Raw genomic sequence first — 16906 nt, forward strand, 5'->3', positions numbered from 1 at the left:
GGAAGGGCCTCGTGGGAAAGGCCCACGCCCCAGCCCACTCTAGAAACGTCTTTGCCTTGGGGACTCCTGTCAGTCAGTTGTTTTAGGGGGAGGGCGGCTGTGTTTCGTTGGTGCCAGACTTTGGACATTTCAAGGACTTGGGTGCAGCGGATGGATCATCTCAAACAAAAGAACCAACTCATGTTGGAGGAAAAAAAAATAATGAAGAAAAGAAAAGAGAGTCAGAGGTAGAGGGGGTCACAGCCTTGAAACCCCGTCAGGTCTGCACCTGGGTCCGAGAGGCGCTACGCGGAGGAAAGGTAACATGGCAAATGGACTTTAAGGCTTTTGCAGCCCAGAGGCTAGTTTCAAACACACAAACCAAGGACCCGCTCATGTTTCCATCGTTTACTGATGAGCCAGAGACTTTCAGAGACCCCTCTGGACACCAGGAACGGAAGCTTCAGGAGGGAGCTGACCAGGAGGTGTGATGGGGAGGCTCAGGGAGGTGTGAACAGTGGGGGGCTGGGGGTCATGGAGGTGGGCAGGGAGCAAGACAGGTGGCTCACGGTGGAGGCACAGAACGAGTGGCACCACGGACCTTTCTGGACGCGGGGTTGCATTCAGAGCCCTGGCTGGCACGGGGTTGAAATGTTTGGGGGTCCTGGCCCACCATCCTCTCCGAGGGAGAGTCCTAGCTGCCTGCTTCTCTCAAGATGGCAGCCCTGGAAGTCTGCTGGGACAGTGCCACTCGATCATACAGGGTTGCTGTGCGTCAGAAAGGGGCCCCCCCACCCCCCACGCCCCACAGGGACGGATGAGAAGGTTGGGGCTTTCAGTCCACCCCGAGGTGTCTCCAGAGAAAGGCCTGTGTGGAGCACAGCTCTACTGAGACACCCATGGGCCACGGGCCAGAATCCCCCGGCAGCTGGTACTGGGCGTGTAGGGTCTGAGGACCAGGGGTCAGGCCAGGACTATAACAGGGAAGTGGCCGGGCCTGGCTTGTTCTGGGAGGAGCAATCGACAGAGGTGGAGGCAGGGAGGCCCTGGAGGGGAGCTGGCCCAGGGGAAGTCCTTCTGGGAACCAGTGGGAGCACTCTGCCCTCCTTTCTGCAGTGTCCGCTGGGTCCTAAGAAGCTGGCCTGGGGAGTGGCAGCAGAGGCCTAGACGGAGACCGCTCCAAGTGCCCCCAGAGCCTCTGGTCTGCTCAGTGGATTAGCCCAAAGCCTCCCTCAAGACAACATCCTGCACTGGAAGAGAAGCTGCTGACAAACCAATTGTGAAAGGCTGCTTGGAGGCGCTTTTTCCTCTTCTCCTGACTCATCCTCTGGTGGAGGGCCAGTGAGTCACGAAATGGCCGTAAATAGGAGGGGATGTTGGGGAGAGAGGGCCGGGTGGGGGCGCAGAGGGCTGGGGCCTCCGAGAAGGATCCTCACGGGCCACCCCTTTTTCTCCCGCCCTGACGGAGCCTGCGATGTCTTCCTGTTCCTCCTCGGGGTGGATGCTCAGCGAGTACACACCATTCAGCTCTAGCCATTATGACGACTGAGCTCAACCCCCACAAACGAGAACCATCTGAGCCCTTTCCCACGCATGCAGGGGCTGGCAGGCCTCACAGGGCTCTGAGAGCAGGGGCACCGGGCACAGCAGATGCCTCCTCCTGGGTGATGGGTGTTGGTCAATCACTGTGATGTTGAGTTTGGGGCACAAGACATGCCCATCCACCCACATCCACATCCACCCCACCTCCGCCGCTGGAGGAACCTCTTTCAGCCGTTGTGGCCCTAAGTGCTCCTTGGCTTTGTCCGTGGCGCCTTATGGGGTCTCTGCCCACCATGTGGTCTGCATCTCTGTAGGTCAGACACCACTGGGAAGAGGTGAGGTGTGGGCCCACCTTGCCTTGATGTTCACATAACAACAGAAACTTCCTCATTTCCAACCAGGGGCTCCTTCACAGGTATGCAACTTAGGACTTCCACCTACACTGGGGGCCATTCAACCCTTGTTGTTGGTTCTGACCCACGGCGACCCTATCCACAAAAGGGCGAAACACTGCTCGCTCCTGTGCCAGCCTCACCAGTGTTCCCATGCTTGAGCCCATTGCTGCAGCCACTGTGTCGAGGGCCTTCCTCTTTATCGCTGCCCCTCTCCTTTCCCGGCCTGGTGTCCTTCCCCGGGGACGGGTCTCTCCTGACAATATGTCAGAGTGAGTGGGAGGAAGTCTCCCCATCCTTGCCTCTAAGGAGCACCGTGATTGCTACTTCTTCCAAGACACATTTGTCTGTTCTTTTGGCGGTCCACGGCGCTTTCAATATTCCTGGCCGGCACACTGATTCAAGCACACGGATTCTTCCTTGGTCTTCCTTACTCAATATCCAACTTGCCCATAGATATAAGCAGAGTGAAAGTACCGTGGTTTGGGTCAGGCACAAACTAAGGGTTACCTTAGTCCTCAACACAACCTCCATTCTTTTCAACACTGTAAAGAGGTCTTGGGTGCAGATTTCCCCAAATGCAACCCTTAACACCCCCGGAAATGTGAGAGCAGCTGCCTTACAGCGTCTCCCACTCTACCGTGAGGTCTTGGAGGGGAGCAGAGAGGCGGGAGGGCTGGGTGGACTACTCAGGAAGCAAGGTCAGCATGGACTTAGCTGTGTGTACTGATTCATGTGCAGCGAGCACGGCCTGATATATAAGGCCGGTTTCTGACTCATCGTGACCGTATGCACACATAAGGCAATACCGCCCGGCCTGGCACCATGCTCACAGCCAGTTACGCTGCAGCCACCGTCTCCCGAGGGGCTTCCTCTGCTTCACTGACACTCTATGAAGCGCGGTACTGATCTCTTCCAATCACACGTCCAAAGCACACGCCACAACGTCTCCATCCTTGTCTCGAAGGAGCATTCTGGCTGTCCTTCCCCCAAGATGGGTTTGTTTGTTCTTCTGGAAGTCCACCGTGTTTTCCACATTCTCCGTCAGCACCGGCCTTCTAAGGCCTCAGTTCTCTGTGCTCTTTCTTGTCCAGTAGCTAGCTTTAACATGGCTACGGGGCAATTGCTTGGCTCAGGCACCCCTTAGTCTGCAGTGACATCTAAGCTGCCATTTGTGGTATTTGGGTGATAACCCAGCACTAGATGGCTAGGGCACACCTCTGAACCTGCAGTGTTTATAAATATGCTAATGTTGTTTGTCTTAGAGCCAAACTAAAGTCTGCGCAACATTTTTTTTCATGTCTCCCTGGTCCCATGAGTTTGGGTACAAGGTTCTTGAGAGGATTGGCTCCTGTTGACTTACATTGCCCAGAGGGCAGCGGTTCTCAACCTGTGGGTCGCGACCTCTTTGGGGGTCGAAGGACCCTTTCATAGGGGTCGCCTGGTTCATAACAGGAGCGAAATGACAGTGATGAAGGAGCAACGAAAATAATTTTATGGTTGGGGGAAAGGGGTCACCACCACATGAGGGACTGTGTTAAAGGGTCATGGCACTGGGAAGGTTGAGGACCACTGCTACGGAGTGACTAAGAATCAGAATGGCCTCCATGGCCGTAAGCTTGGTCAACTCTTACAGGAGGCCCAGTGGCGCTGTCAGGTAAGCGCCAGCGTAAGCGTTGGGCTCCTAACTACAAGGCCTGTGGTTCAAACCCACGGGGGGCTCCCCAGGGGAAAGGTGAGGCTGTCTCCTCCACAAAGATTTACAGCCTGCAGAACCCAGTGTAGGGCCACCAGGAGCATGGATGGACTCAATGGCAGTGGGTTTGGGTTTTTATCCACTCGTAAAGGAGACCTGGTAGTGCAGGGCTTACGTGGCTGGGGACCGAGAAGGTGGTCATTCGAATCCACCAACTGCTGCTGGGAGGAGGTGTGGCAGTCTGACTCCATCAATAATGACCGCTGTGGAAATCCCATGAGTCAGTTCGACTGTCCTTTGGGGCCGCGATGAGTCAGAACTGCCTCAGTGGCAGTGGGCTGAGCTCAGGGCTTGGTTCGTCAAGACTCAAGGAGGCCTGATGGTACAGTGGTGAAGTGCTCAGCTGTGAACCCAAGGATGAAAAGACGTGCTCCCGTGAAGACGACCATGGCGCTGGGAGTGAAGGCACTGGGCTGCTAACCAGAGGTTGGCGGTTCAAACCCATCAGTTGCTCTGTGGAAAAAAGATGAGGCTGCCTGCTTCTCTAAATAATGGACAGTCTTGGAAGCCCATATGGGGCCACGGTGACCTGAAATCAGCTGTCTGGCTGTGGGTTTGGTTTATAGGTTGCTGTGGATTGGTATTCAGTCAGTAGCATACACATTTAATTCTCCCCGCGTGTGCGAGTCCCGCTTGAAATTCAGTTTGGGGTTCCTTGAAGGCATAGCCTGAGCTTTGCGGGGAACCTGTTGCCATTGTTGTTAGCTGACGCAGGGCCGGCCCCTCACTCTCAGTGACCCCAGGTCCAGTGGAAGGAACCACTGCCCGGTCCGGCGCCGTCCCTCGCGCCTGAGTTGCAGAGTGGATCACAGTGGTCCACGGGGTTTCGTGGGCAGATTTTCAGAAGCAAATCGCCAGGTCTCTCATCAAAGTCCATCTTAGTCTGGAAGCTCCATTGGCTGAGTTCAGCATCATAGCAACACACACGTCTCCCGCGACAGAAGGCGGGTGGCTGAGCAGGTCACTGGATAATTGAACCTCAGACTCCCTCAAAAACAAACAAAACCAACAAGCTCACTGCCATCGAGCCGATGCTGCCTCAGAGACCCCATAGGATAGGGAAGAACTACCCCGGTAGGTTTCAGAGACTGCCACTCTTTCCAGGGGCGGACAGCCTCCTCCTTCTTCCAAAGAGTGGCTATTATCTTTGAACTGCTGACCGTGAAGTTTAAGAGCCCAACCTATGATGTCTTATGCCACCAGGCCTCCTGACACCAGGTGAGAATTGTGGGTGACCGGCTGTTAGGTGCTGTCTGGCTGGTTCTCACGCCCAGTGACCCCGTCAACAACAGAAGGTCTTGCTGCCCACCCTGCGCCGTCCTCACACTTGTTGCAGGTCTTGATCCATCTCATCATGAACCGGCCTTCTCCCTGGAGCATCCAGTCTCCAAACCACTGCTCATAACTCATAGCACCTGACAAGACAGGGTAGACCTGCCCTGTGGGTTTCCAGCCTGTAACTCTTTATGGGAGTAGAAAGCCTCATCTTTCTCCCTCACAGCAGCGGGTGGTTTTGAACCGCTAAACTCGTGGTTAGCAGCCCAACTCTACACCACCAGGCCTCCTACTAGAATCCAGTCTATAGTCAAAGAATTTCTGGTGTCTTTTTATGGATAATCTGTATCCACATTGGCTTTTATAGAAAACACCGAGGATGTCTTTCAGCCAGTTACCAGGGGTTACAAAAAAAGTCAGGTGAAGACTGTCCGCCTACATAGCTTCAGTGACTGTCTGCTTCCTGACAGGTGATGGGCAGAGGGGCGGGTCTGGACAACACTCAGAGACCGTTACCAGCAGATGATCAACTGGTGAGGGGTGGACCCAAATGCCAGCCAGCCCTTTAGACAATGTAGACTTTACAGAGCTCTGCCGTATCAGTGGGAGCTCACACACATCCGTTCCTAAATTTCATAGTCAGGTACCTTTTGGTCACAAGGAACTGCCAAACCTCGGGGAGGCAGGCCAGGCCAGAAGTCTGCAAGCAGCCTGCCATTAGGGCGGGTGGCTGTGGCCAGCTCTTTCACAGGGTCTTTTGCTTGTGGCCTGTACATCACAGGCCATCCTCCTGTCCAGGCCTGGGTACCACTATGATGCTGGGCGCTTTGCCACTGGTATTTCAAATACCAGCAGGGTCACTATGGTAGTTACATCATCTGGTGTCAATCTGAGGATTAAGAATGAAGGGGTGGAGTCTAGCCTGTCAATCAGGTAGTAGCTTGATGACTTCATTTGGAGGTGCTAAGGAGATAAATAGCTCACTGGAGGCAGGACACATGCTCACTCCCTGCGAGACATCCCTGTGGAGAAGACACATGGAGCCAAACCTCTGGAGCCAGAGAAGTCACGTGGAGACCCTTGCCAGTGCTGAGATGCTTACAACACCACTGGATCTACAAGACTTCCCACACACTGACCTGGGATCTTCCTGCATTCGGCATCATTGCATGCGTTTCGTGAGTCTGAAGAGGATTTTATAGATTGATATCAGACATATCGGCTAATATTGGACTTATGGACGTGATCAGGACTGGGCTGGGATGTTTTCTCAATATTCAACTGCTCTTATATATAAAGCTCTTTCTCGTACACATATGAGTGTCTATAGATTTGTTTCTCTATGGAGAGAGAGTCATTGTTTGGAAGGGGAATCTCCTTTCATAAAATCAACCAGTAGTTGCTTTTCAGGATTCCCCCCCCCCCTTACTTGCCATTTTTCACTAGGACCTGGTTGGCTTTCTCGTAAAAAAAAGCCCCCCAAACAAAAAAACCTCTCTCATGCAGTCTGCTGTTGGTGTTTCCTTAACCATTTTCTAAAAGTGCTTACTAAATTATCATCAACAATATGAAGAACACAGTTAACCAGTTCCTTATCATGATTCTTTAAAAAAAAAAAACCTCATTCTTAGGACCCATTTTTTAAAATCTAAAAACAATACCAAAAGCCACAAAAACCAAGGAAATTATAGCAAAACGCTTGAGCACAGCTGCAGACAATTTAAACAACGCACGCTAACAACGCCAACTAACGCCGAGTGACCGAACTCAAACTGCTTTTGATTACAAAAATCACCTGCGTCGGGTCGGATTCCGATGTTTCGTTCAAGCTCCGAAGCAAAATTTTCCCGACATTTCGCGTCAGAATCCAACGATGGGTACGGATGCGCCGAGGACCAGATTCCGCTGTGCATACAGACGCGCGCCAGTGTTCCTGCCTCTCTAGGCAACACAGCCTGACATCGTGAGGGATCATCCTCTGGCCTCTGACTCCATCTTTTCTGATCCTCCTCAGTCTGACCAAGCCCCCCAAAATCCCAGTCAGCAAAGGGCTGGGAGTGCCTCACACACTCCTGTCCTTCAAGGCCGCTTCTGAAGAGGCCTGACCAAAGGAACAGTCTCCTCAGCGTGACACGCAGCGTGAGCCAGACTCCCCTCAGAGGTGGTTTTCATCGACAGTCCTTAGAAACGCCCGTCCTCTTCCTCAGGAGCGCGGCCGTGCTTGGTCAAGTGGGGCGTAGACGCCGAGTCAGCCAGGTTGGTAGCCAGGACATCCCTCGCTGACCTTCCCCAGGGCTCTAAGGAAGGAGAAGCTTGTTCTCAAGAGGACCTGAACGTGCATCGCACGGGAGGATGCCGCCGCTGAGAGAGATTCAAAGGCTTTCTTTCAGACGGCCGGGTCCCAAGGGCACCTTGTGCTTCATTGCATTGGCACCACCTGCGAGTGAGGCAGAGACTGCAGCAGCTTCAGGGGCCGTGTGGTCAGAGGCTTTAGACTCAGGCTCCGAATGAGAAGATCCTGAGGGATTCTGGAATGCTTAGGGGCATCTCGCCCTGGAACGAGGATTGGTACATTATGGCTGCTTTGTGGGCCGGCTTTTATGATTTTGTTTCCATGGAAAAGCACATTTCAAGTTCTGAGCTGATTTCTGGAATAGCATCTGTTTCTGAAAAAGTATCCATAAAATGCATTCGTAGATATAAAGTTGCCTGTGCTTCTTATAGAAATACATTTATAGGTTAATTTGATATTATATTATGTTTACTTCATATTTATCTCACATTATATTATATTAAATTCATAGCATAAGTATAATAGAAATGTATTTATATTGTTTTATTAGATTACAGTCAGACCATAAATATGATATAAACATTAAACCATATAAATATAATTAGATGGTAAAATTAAACCAGACTCACGGCCATCAAAATTGATTCCAACTCACAGTGATCCTATAGGGAAGAGTGGAGCACCCCCCGAGTGTCTCCTGGGCTGTCGATCTCTTGAAGCACAGCACCACATCTCTTCAGGGAGCAGCTGCTATGTCCATGGCTGAAGAGTGCTTTAAGCACTGTGCCACCAGGGCTGCTCTGCAGGGTCTAAAAATCCCCCAGAGTTTCCAGCCTCGGTCCCCGGGAAGCACTGACTGGGGAAAGGCAATTCTTGTGTTTATATTTTGAGTTGGGGGCAAGGGTAGGCATCTGAATAGAAGCACCCACTCCAGAGGGACAGTGATTCCAGAGGCTACAGAGCTGGGCAATCAGCAAGCTGGGGCGGGCTCCTGTCTGAAGCTCTCTCCCTACAGGCTGCTGGCTCAAGTGTGGCCCCAGTGCCTGGGCGGGAGGGTCGCTGAGAAGTGAGAGGTTGGAGTCTCTGGCAGAGGTGAAGGTGGGAGCTATGGGCCGGTGGGAAAGCTGAGCAAATGGAGCTTTCTTAAGAGCCCTGGGCCTATCTTGTGTTGTGGAATGCAGACTGGGTGGCTGGAGCTGCAGCCGTGTTGTGACCATGAAGTACTCTTTTAGTAAAGAGGACAAATGAAGAGAGTGCGTCAATGGGGGTGGGGGTTGGGATTGGGAAAAATCAGGTTTTCTCCCAATAAAGGAGGTAGCAAGGTTATGTATTGTGATTACCTAAAGAAAACATACTTCCCACTTCTTCCTAAGAGAATTTTGAACTCCAGTTATTTCGTGGCTACAAGGTGCCCAGATAAAAACGCTGCATTTTCTAGCCTCTTCTGCAGGCCAGGTGCCCACGCGCCTTCATTTGGGCACCGAGAAGACACAGGGGGGCTTCTGAGTGAGCCATTGAGTGTCCTGTGCCCCCTGTGCTCCTCCCTCTTTCTTCTTCTTTCCTTTCTGGAGTGTAGCTTCCGCTGCTGGAGCTGCAGCGGCTCTTTGTGGTCACCAAGTGAATGCGAGGGGTGTGTGTGTGGGGGGTCGGGGGCCGGGGATGGTGCTGAGCAGGGCCCAGCAGGGCTGAGCCCAGAGCAGAAAGGAGACCAGGGCACTGGTGAGGACAGGGAGCCGCCACCCCGACCCTGGATCTCTTTCTGCAGACCTCTCTTGGCCTAAGAGGCGCTATTTGGGGAGTTCATTCACAAGAGCCAAACACCCAGCTGATGAGGCCTGTGTGCCGTGGGGCAGGCGGGACACAGTACCAGTGGATGTGGGGAGGGGGGCGTTCTGCAATGTGAGGATTGAAATACTGGAAAACCACAGCTGCAGGGAAGGAACGGGAACCTCTGTGACCAGAAAAAAACTCACAGCACCGGCCACGAGGGGTGGACGCCTTGCAAACTCCCCTAGAGTTGGTCGGTCCTACCTCCTTTCGCCTAGATAGCTGACACCTGTCTTCTGAGGGCTGGGTGGGATGTCTGCTGCCTTTAGCTGTGCTTCTGATGGAGGAAAATGCTTTCCTTGTTCTGCTCTGTTTCAGAATCAATCCTGCAAACATTGACCGAAGCAGGCACTTCAATGCACGGCATAGGGCGGACAGCACGCAGGCTCACTTGCACAAGGTCACCATTTCTCAGATATAGGGATTCGGATGCACGAGAATTCAATGGATACATTTGAGTTCTGGTGCAGCCAGAAGAACCAGCAGGTCCGTCTTGGAAGAGGTGTAGCCAGAGTGCTCCGCAGAGGCAAGGACAGCGAGTCTTCATCCCACGTACCTTGGCCATGGAGTCAGGTAAGACCGGTCCCTGGAGACAGTCAGCACGCTTGGGAAAGGAAAGGGGCAACAACGAAGAGGACGGCCCTCCAGGAGATGGAGTCACACAGTGGTTGCAACCATGGCTCCAACGTGACAGCTGTGAGGGCGTCCCAAGGTCAGCCAGCGTTTGGTTCTTGTGGTACACATCCCCCGCCCCACTTTTTTTCCTATGCCACAAAGTTTAACTCATGAAATCCCAACCCTGGATGCCCCGGGTGAAAGGTCAGCGAAGGCTGCAAAGTCAAGTCTTCCAAGAGGCTCCCGTGTAAGGAGCAGAGAGCCTTTCTCCTTGGTCCGCCAGATGGTCTCTCTGTTGACGCATCTTAAGCTGGCAAGGGAAACCCTGACAACTGTGGACGGTGATGTGTGGGTTACTTATGGAGCTGCAAACCACAAGGTCAGCAGTTCAAAACCCACAGCCACTCTGGGGGAGAAAGATGAGGCTTTCTCTTCCCCTGAAGACTGTCTCCCAGACCCATGGGGGCAGTTCCACCCTGTCCTGTAGGGTCACTGTGAGGTGGCAGTGAGGTTGGGGTTTGCTTGGTGGTTTAAACATCTTCATCACCAGAAATAAAAAATAAAATAAAATCTCATCACCAATACCCAGTTTCTCTCAAAACTCCACGCTGGCTGGTCAGAAAAATGCTCGAGACAGCCTCAAACCCTCTGCCACCCCTCCCATCCATCGTGCCAATTCCCAGCATCACTGAGCTTGAAAATGAGTCCACACCAGAGGCCGTTTATCTTGTTCTGTGACAGCTGCACACTTGGTTGCTCTGGAAACCGTCTCGCCGACCTTCTCTCCATTACTTTTCATGGCTGGATTCTAACCACTTGTCTTGGAACAGCCCCCTGGGCTACGGTCTCAGCAGTGGGCGGCGGCCTCACGGGTGGACAAAACTGCCCACTGCCTCTGACCCCGATGGGCATGAAAGCGATGTGCGTCCCTTTGCTGTTTCGACGACAACGTGTTCTTTTAAGATGGAGACACACACGCGTGTTATGGGAACACACGAGGGAGGGCAGCGGTGGCCCATGTAGAGCAGTCTGCAATGCCAGGATGCCAGGGTGGGGGAGGGGCCCAGAGGGTTAGCGTCCATTTGAAGGGCGCTCTTCCTCGGACCAAATAGATACTAGATTGCTACAAGTTACACACATGCAACAAAGAAGGTAAACAGCTTCAGAACGGATTCCAGAACCCACTAGACAAGTGTGGAGCAGGTTTCCCCTTCCCTGTGTGACTCGGAATGGGTTCATCAAAGCACCCACTGGGGTGAACGGAAGACAGGGTGAGAGTCGGGGTGGAGGGGCTTGGTAAATCCTCCTGACAGTTATGTTGCTAGAGCCCAACCCAGACCCCGGGGCCAGGTCAACCAGCTGTGGACTCTTGGCACAGGTTGGCAGCAGGGTAGCCAGAAAGGGAGAGTCAACTTACAGTTTGTTCCGTGGGGAGCCAGGGTCCCCATCCCAACCCTGGGAAGGGACCCCAGGGCTGCCCCTGTGGCGGTTACATCATCTCCTGTCAACCTGAGCGAAGGGGTGGAGTCTAGCCTGTCAATCAGGTCATGACCAATGATGCCTCTGTGTGGGCGTGGCCTTCTCCTGAGGATTCTGGGAACTCCTGTCTTCCTCCCTGGAGGCAGGATACACACGCTCTCTGCTTGACATTCCTGTTGACAAGCCACATGAACCCTGGGGCTGGAGAAGCCACATGGAGACCCACACCAGCTCTGAGATGCTTCCAGCACCACTGGATCCACAGACTTTCCACCCACCGGCCTGTGATCTTCCTGCATGTTGCATCGCTGCATATGTTGCATGCGTCTGTAGAAGAATTTTTGAACTAGTATCGGACATATGGGCTAATATTGAACTTATAGACTTGATCTGGACTAGGACAGGATGTTTTCTTAATGTACAATTCCTCTTGGATCTAAAACTCTTACACACATATGAATGTCTCTGGATTGGTTTCTCAAGGCAACCCAGACTAATACCCCACCCCCACCCCCAACTCCAGAGGCCGTGTCAAGGGCCCCTCAATGTCATCAGAAGTCACAGTGCCAAGCACACCTGTGGCCACTGTGGAATGTCCACCTTTCTCCATGAAGATGGAAGGGGTTCCCGAGGGTCCTGCCCCACCCCAGCCCCAGGTGGGGATCTGCTTCTTGTGGGGGCCCTCGCAGCAGGCGCCGTCCATAGGCAGAGCTGCTGCCCTGACCGGGGGAGGGGGAAAGGGAGCTGCTGCGTTTGTGTCTCTTGGGGGGCCAGACTGGGCCCCGGCACTGGGCTGCCTGGGGTGAGAATGGCTGAGGGGCACCCCGCCAGCACCAGGCCATAGGAGGGTGGGCAGGCGTGACTAAGGCAAGGCAGGGGTCCTGGGAGCCGTGGAGTGGTGTGGTCCAGGCCCCTTCTTCCCCAACGCTGGACACAGAAGTGGGGGCAGGTAGTTGGGGAACATTTGTCCCCAGGCCAAGGCCAAGTCCAAGGGCGCCCAGATGAGGTGCCACAGATACAAAAGGCCCTGCCTGACCAAGGGAGGTTCTTGTGACCCTCACTGCGTCAGTGTTCCCCAGGGGGCAGGGCCCCCTGGCACTTCACCCCACCCCCCACCCCCTGGGCTGGGCACCCAGTGGGCTCCCAGGCATTGAGGGCCCTTGAGAGGTCCTGGGAGCCTGTGAGCAGATGATTTTGTAAACCACAGAACGTGCGTGTATGCTCGGTAACGGCCAGGCCCTAATAGCTCAGTGAAATATTTATCTTACGTCCTCTCACAGCACGGACACGCCGGGGGCATGTTGAGGGCCGTCTGCCGCAGCAGACGGAACCACGCCACGTCAAACAAGAACCCATGGATGATGGGAAATGCAGGCCTGCCGCCCGCAGCAGGGGCAGCAGTTGGAGCACCACCCAACGGGATCACCTATTCCGCACTCCTGGCTTTCCTCTAGCCGCAGAGGCCTGGCCTGGATGGATGGCATGGAGTGCGGGCTTGGGAGACTGATGGTAAATGAGGTAAGGCTGCTGGCTGTGAAGCCCGGGGATCATGGTCTTTGCTTCTTGGCTTTTCTCCCATAGAGGGGAGAGGACGGGCTGCCCGGAAGGCAGCAGCAACTGAATCAGAAACAGACATGGCAGAGCGGGAGGCGCTCAAGAGACGGATTCACCCCATGGCTGCAGCAAGCAGCACTACCAGGGAGGGGCTGGAGATGGAGCCGGTCCGCAGGACTGCTGGGTGTCAGCACCCCACAACAGATGGGAGCCCCTGAGCACCCCGGGTTGGTTTTCCAGGTGCAGAAACAGAAGGTTGGAGAGTCAGGGTAGGGCCACTCTGTCACCCCACACTCCCAACAGGTTCTAGGAGCGGGTGGGAGGAGGGAGGTAGAGGGGTGGGAGTTGTGAGATGGGTGATGAGGGCACACACCAATGGGGGGGTGGGGCACTCTGCTTTCAAGCTGTCTATACAGTCTTCCTATGAGCGGTGTCCCCATGTCCCTGTGAGCCGGTGTCCCTGTGAGTCCATGTCCCTGTGACTGTCCTGTGAGTCTGTGTCCCTGTGAGCTGGTGCGTAAGGGCCTGAGTGTGGGGGCAGGCGGAGGGGCTCTGGCCCTCAGTGGGGGGTACAAGTAACCAGGGGATCCAGAAGAGAGCACACGGCCACCACGGCTCTCCTCTCCATCCTCAGAATGTGGGAGAATGGGGGGTCAAATGTGAACTGGGTGTGCGAACGCCACAGGTGCTCTCCCACAGGTGATCTCCTGGACCAGTGGTTGCTCCGCCCTGACAAGACACTCAATTCCCAACAAAGCCGACAGACCACGTCTCTAAAGTGGCACCGCTTTCCCCAGGGCAACGGTCCTTTTCCAGAAAGCGCAACTAGAGTGTGGGGCGGGCCTCTGGTCCTGGGCCTTGTCTTTGGTAGTTGGCTGGGAGTGAGTGTGTTCTGAGCTGGAGGGCATGTGGCTGGCTTCAGCCTTCGGGTGGAGGCAGGTGAGGACCTGCCGAGCCCCTGCAAATCCACTCACCCTTGAAGGGACAAGGCAGCATCCCCCCGGCCAGTATGCACACCTGAGTGGAGAAGGACCTTTCTGAACTGCCTTCAGATTCACTGTCGGGTCAGGCCCTCCTCCTCAATCCCTAATCCCTGACCCCTTCCCCAGGACCTCATGGGGCCCTCTGGAGATCTGGGGACCCGTGATGCCATGGCGGCCTCACAAGGGGGGTGTTCGCGGTGCCTGTTCCCGGGGTAGCCTCTATTCTCATTGGCATGGAGGACAGGAAGCAAATCCCTCTCCTGAAAACCAGCCCCAGCACGTGGCGCCACCATGTGCGCCCGAGTAGAAGTGGCCCCGCAGGATTTCCCTTTGCTACTCTTCAGGATGAGGAAGCTAGGCCTTTCTTCTGTGGTGCCTCAGGGGAAGTTCACTTTCCACGTGACAGCCGAGCGTGTTAACTGCACCCCAGTCATGCCGGTGAGCTGAGTCTGACTCAGCACTCTATTAGCCGGAGCACAGCTACTCCCGAGGGCTCCAGAGACACAGCCTCATCTGTCTTCTGAGGAGTGGCTCGTGGATTTGAACCACCGACCTTGCAGTGAACAGCCCAGTGCACTACCCACAGGGCCTCCAGGGCTCCTTTTCTATCACCCAGGGACTGAGTTCGTCAGAGGAGGTCAGGGCAAAACCTGGCGAGAAGCTACTCTGGCGGGTTGGATTCACCCACAAACACCGCACTAGTCAAAGGTTTGAGGGTGAGTTACCCTGGGCTCCCCATTGCCTGCTGAAACGCATCCCACCGTGGCGACCCTGGGCGGGACAGGGTGGGACTGAGTACCATGGGGCTCCCCTGGCTGACCTCACTACAGAAGGCCATCGCCAGACCTTTCCTCTGTGGTGGCACTGGGTGGACTCAGCAGCCACCACGTTCCGCTGGCTCCCATAAGGGCCTCCTCCCTTGGCTAGGGTGCCCTCCAGACGGTATCTGTCCCTCCACGCTGCCCAGGAGAAGAGCACGCAGACCCAGAAGCACAGAGGTCATTTTATTGGACGTCCACCGGCAGCTTCATCCCTCAGGAGGCCAGGTCCCCAAGGCTGTGGGACACAACGCCTTTATCTACACAGAAGATTACGAGAGACTGGACACCACCATGCTCAGTGGCCCAAGGGAGCCGGGCACCGCCCCATACCACCCGTCACCGTCACGGAGCTGACACAGCCGGGGTCCGTCCTCCATTCATGGGGCCTGTGGCACTGTCTTCCAATAAAACAGCACTTGGAGAGTCACAAAATTTTAAAAAAGTAAGCAGCATTTCCATTTCCATACCAGGCTGACATCAGACACGACCGGCAGGCACGCCAGCCCCAGCTGGCCCGCCCTTTCCCTGCCGGTTCTCTCGGTAACTCACGCCCGGCAGGACGGCCGTCTGCTGCGAGCATGAGCAGCCGAACACCGAGTCCGCTTCCGTCGGCAGCAAGCATCATACGCCCGGCGCGCTTGTCACGAGGACCAAGGGCGAGGGTGCCACGGAGGACTGGAAGGCCACCGCCCCTGCCCACCCTTCACATCCCAAACACTGCGCAAGACCCTCCTCTCTGTCCATCCTTCTCCTGGCCGTCAGGGTGGGGGAGGAAACTGCCCTCAGGTCTGGAAGACCTCTGGGTCCTGTCCTGCCCGGCCACCATCAGACCTGGATGGACCCTTTCAGCTTGTTGTGGTTATTTTCCCTGCTTGCCCCTGGCTGGCGGGAGTCTCAGCGTGCTGTCTGTCCGTCTGCCCACCGTCCGGACCTGCCTGTCACTCGGGGCAGCCTGGGGGTGTCACACGGAGCTGAGCTTGACCAGGCCGCGCACGGAGTCCTCGTGCAGAGAGTCCTGGCTGGCCAGGCCCAGGGTGTGCATAGTGCGGCTGTGGGTCAGCGGGCTGCCAGTCGCCAGCAGGCGGGGCGGGGAGGGGGCCTCATCGGGCGTCAGGAACTGGTGGCCCGTGCGCTCCTCCTGCAGGGGCAGCAGGTCCGTGAGGGCAGCCTCGGAGGCCAGGTTGGGCATGGAGGAGGGCGGCGTGGGCGGGCCCAGCGTCAGGCTGCTGCATGGCGTGCCCAGGCTGGCCTTGCCCGGCAGGTGCAGCTCGTCGCTGGTGAGGCTCGGCTCGCTCTGCAGCAGGGGCGTGGCCGCGGCCTGCAAGACGAATTTGGTGCTCTGAATGCACTGGTCTTGGTCACACTGGTGGGCAGCAGCGGCAAGGGGCGTGAGAGCAGAATGGCGGGGGGCGGGGTGAGGGGAGGGCGGGAGAAGAGAAGAGAAAGGTGTATTAGTGCAGCTGAGCCAGGTGGGCGGCAGGAGCACTCGGCAGACGCTGGCTTCCTATGGGACACAGGCTTCCACACTCGTTGGGCCCAGCGCCCTTTCAGAAAACCAAACCAAACACTATTCAACTCAGTGCCCCCTCCCCTGGCAAGTGACAACTTTTGCACCATGGCTCATAACCCAGGATAAAGTGTAGGCATCTGCTTTTGTACTTACCCCTTCCCCCATCATTCCATCCTATAGGTCAGGGTAGAACTGCCCCTGTGGGTTTCTGAGACTGTAACTCGTTACAGGAGTAGAAAGCCTTGTCTTTTTAGAGAAGAGTCACTGGTGGTTTTGAACTGCTGACCTTGAGGTGAGCAGCCCAACACATAACCCATTGAGCCCGCATTGACCCAGCGCAGTGAGTGTGGGGCTTTGAGTGGATCATTGAGTGTCCCCCAGGGGGTGGTACTGCCCACTCGGAAACCAGTCTAATGTAGAGATGAGGCTGCCTGTTCCCATAGAGACATCAAGTGTCAGAAACCCAGTGGGCTTGTGCTATTAGGACCCGCCTCCCAATTGCATATGGCTCCTCCCACTGGAACCCATTCCAGCAGTCCTACTGGTTTCTGACGGGGTCAGCCTGGAACGGGTAAAAGCCAGAGCCCTGTGGAAAAGGCACTCTGGCTTGTCAGGCTGATGCTCACGGACTCAATCATGAAGAAGGAACGACACAGAGCCATCGAGGAAACAAAGCCACACTCACTGCCACTGGGTCAATGCCCACGCACAGCGGCCCTGCAGGACAGGGTGGAACTGCCCCTGTGGGTGCCTGCCACGGCACTCTGGACGGGAGTAGAAAGCCCGTCTTTCTCCCACGGTGAGTCTGGTGGTTTTCAGGGAGCAGTCCTGGCAACCACACCCACCAGGCTCCTCTCAGCCACCGGGAGACGCGACAACT

At 55.4% G+C, this 16906-nt stretch overlaps 1 protein-coding gene across 2 annotated transcripts in view; it reads right to left on the reverse strand.

Moving 5' to 3' along the window:
* Nucleotides 1–14692: 14692 nt before the first annotated feature.
* The window catches only part of ZDHHC14 (zDHHC palmitoyltransferase 14), a 319518-nt gene continuing 317304 nt past the window's right edge, over nucleotides 14693–16906 (reverse strand). The window contains exon 9 of one of the 2 annotated variants that reach the window (XM_075554333.1): nucleotides 14693–15879. In XM_075554333.1, coding sequence (XP_075410448.1) covers nucleotides 15478–15879 — 402 coding nt within the window. In that variant the 3' untranslated portion in view covers nucleotides 14693–15477. The remainder of the gene's footprint in view (nucleotides 15880–16906) is intronic. The other variant, XM_075554334.1, reaches the window with a different exon arrangement.

This window comes from Tenrec ecaudatus, chromosome 7, assembly GCF_050624435.1.
Source record: "Tenrec ecaudatus isolate mTenEca1 chromosome 7, mTenEca1.hap1, whole genome shotgun sequence".
Taxonomy (NCBI): domain Eukaryota; kingdom Metazoa; phylum Chordata; class Mammalia; order Afrosoricida; family Tenrecidae; genus Tenrec; species Tenrec ecaudatus.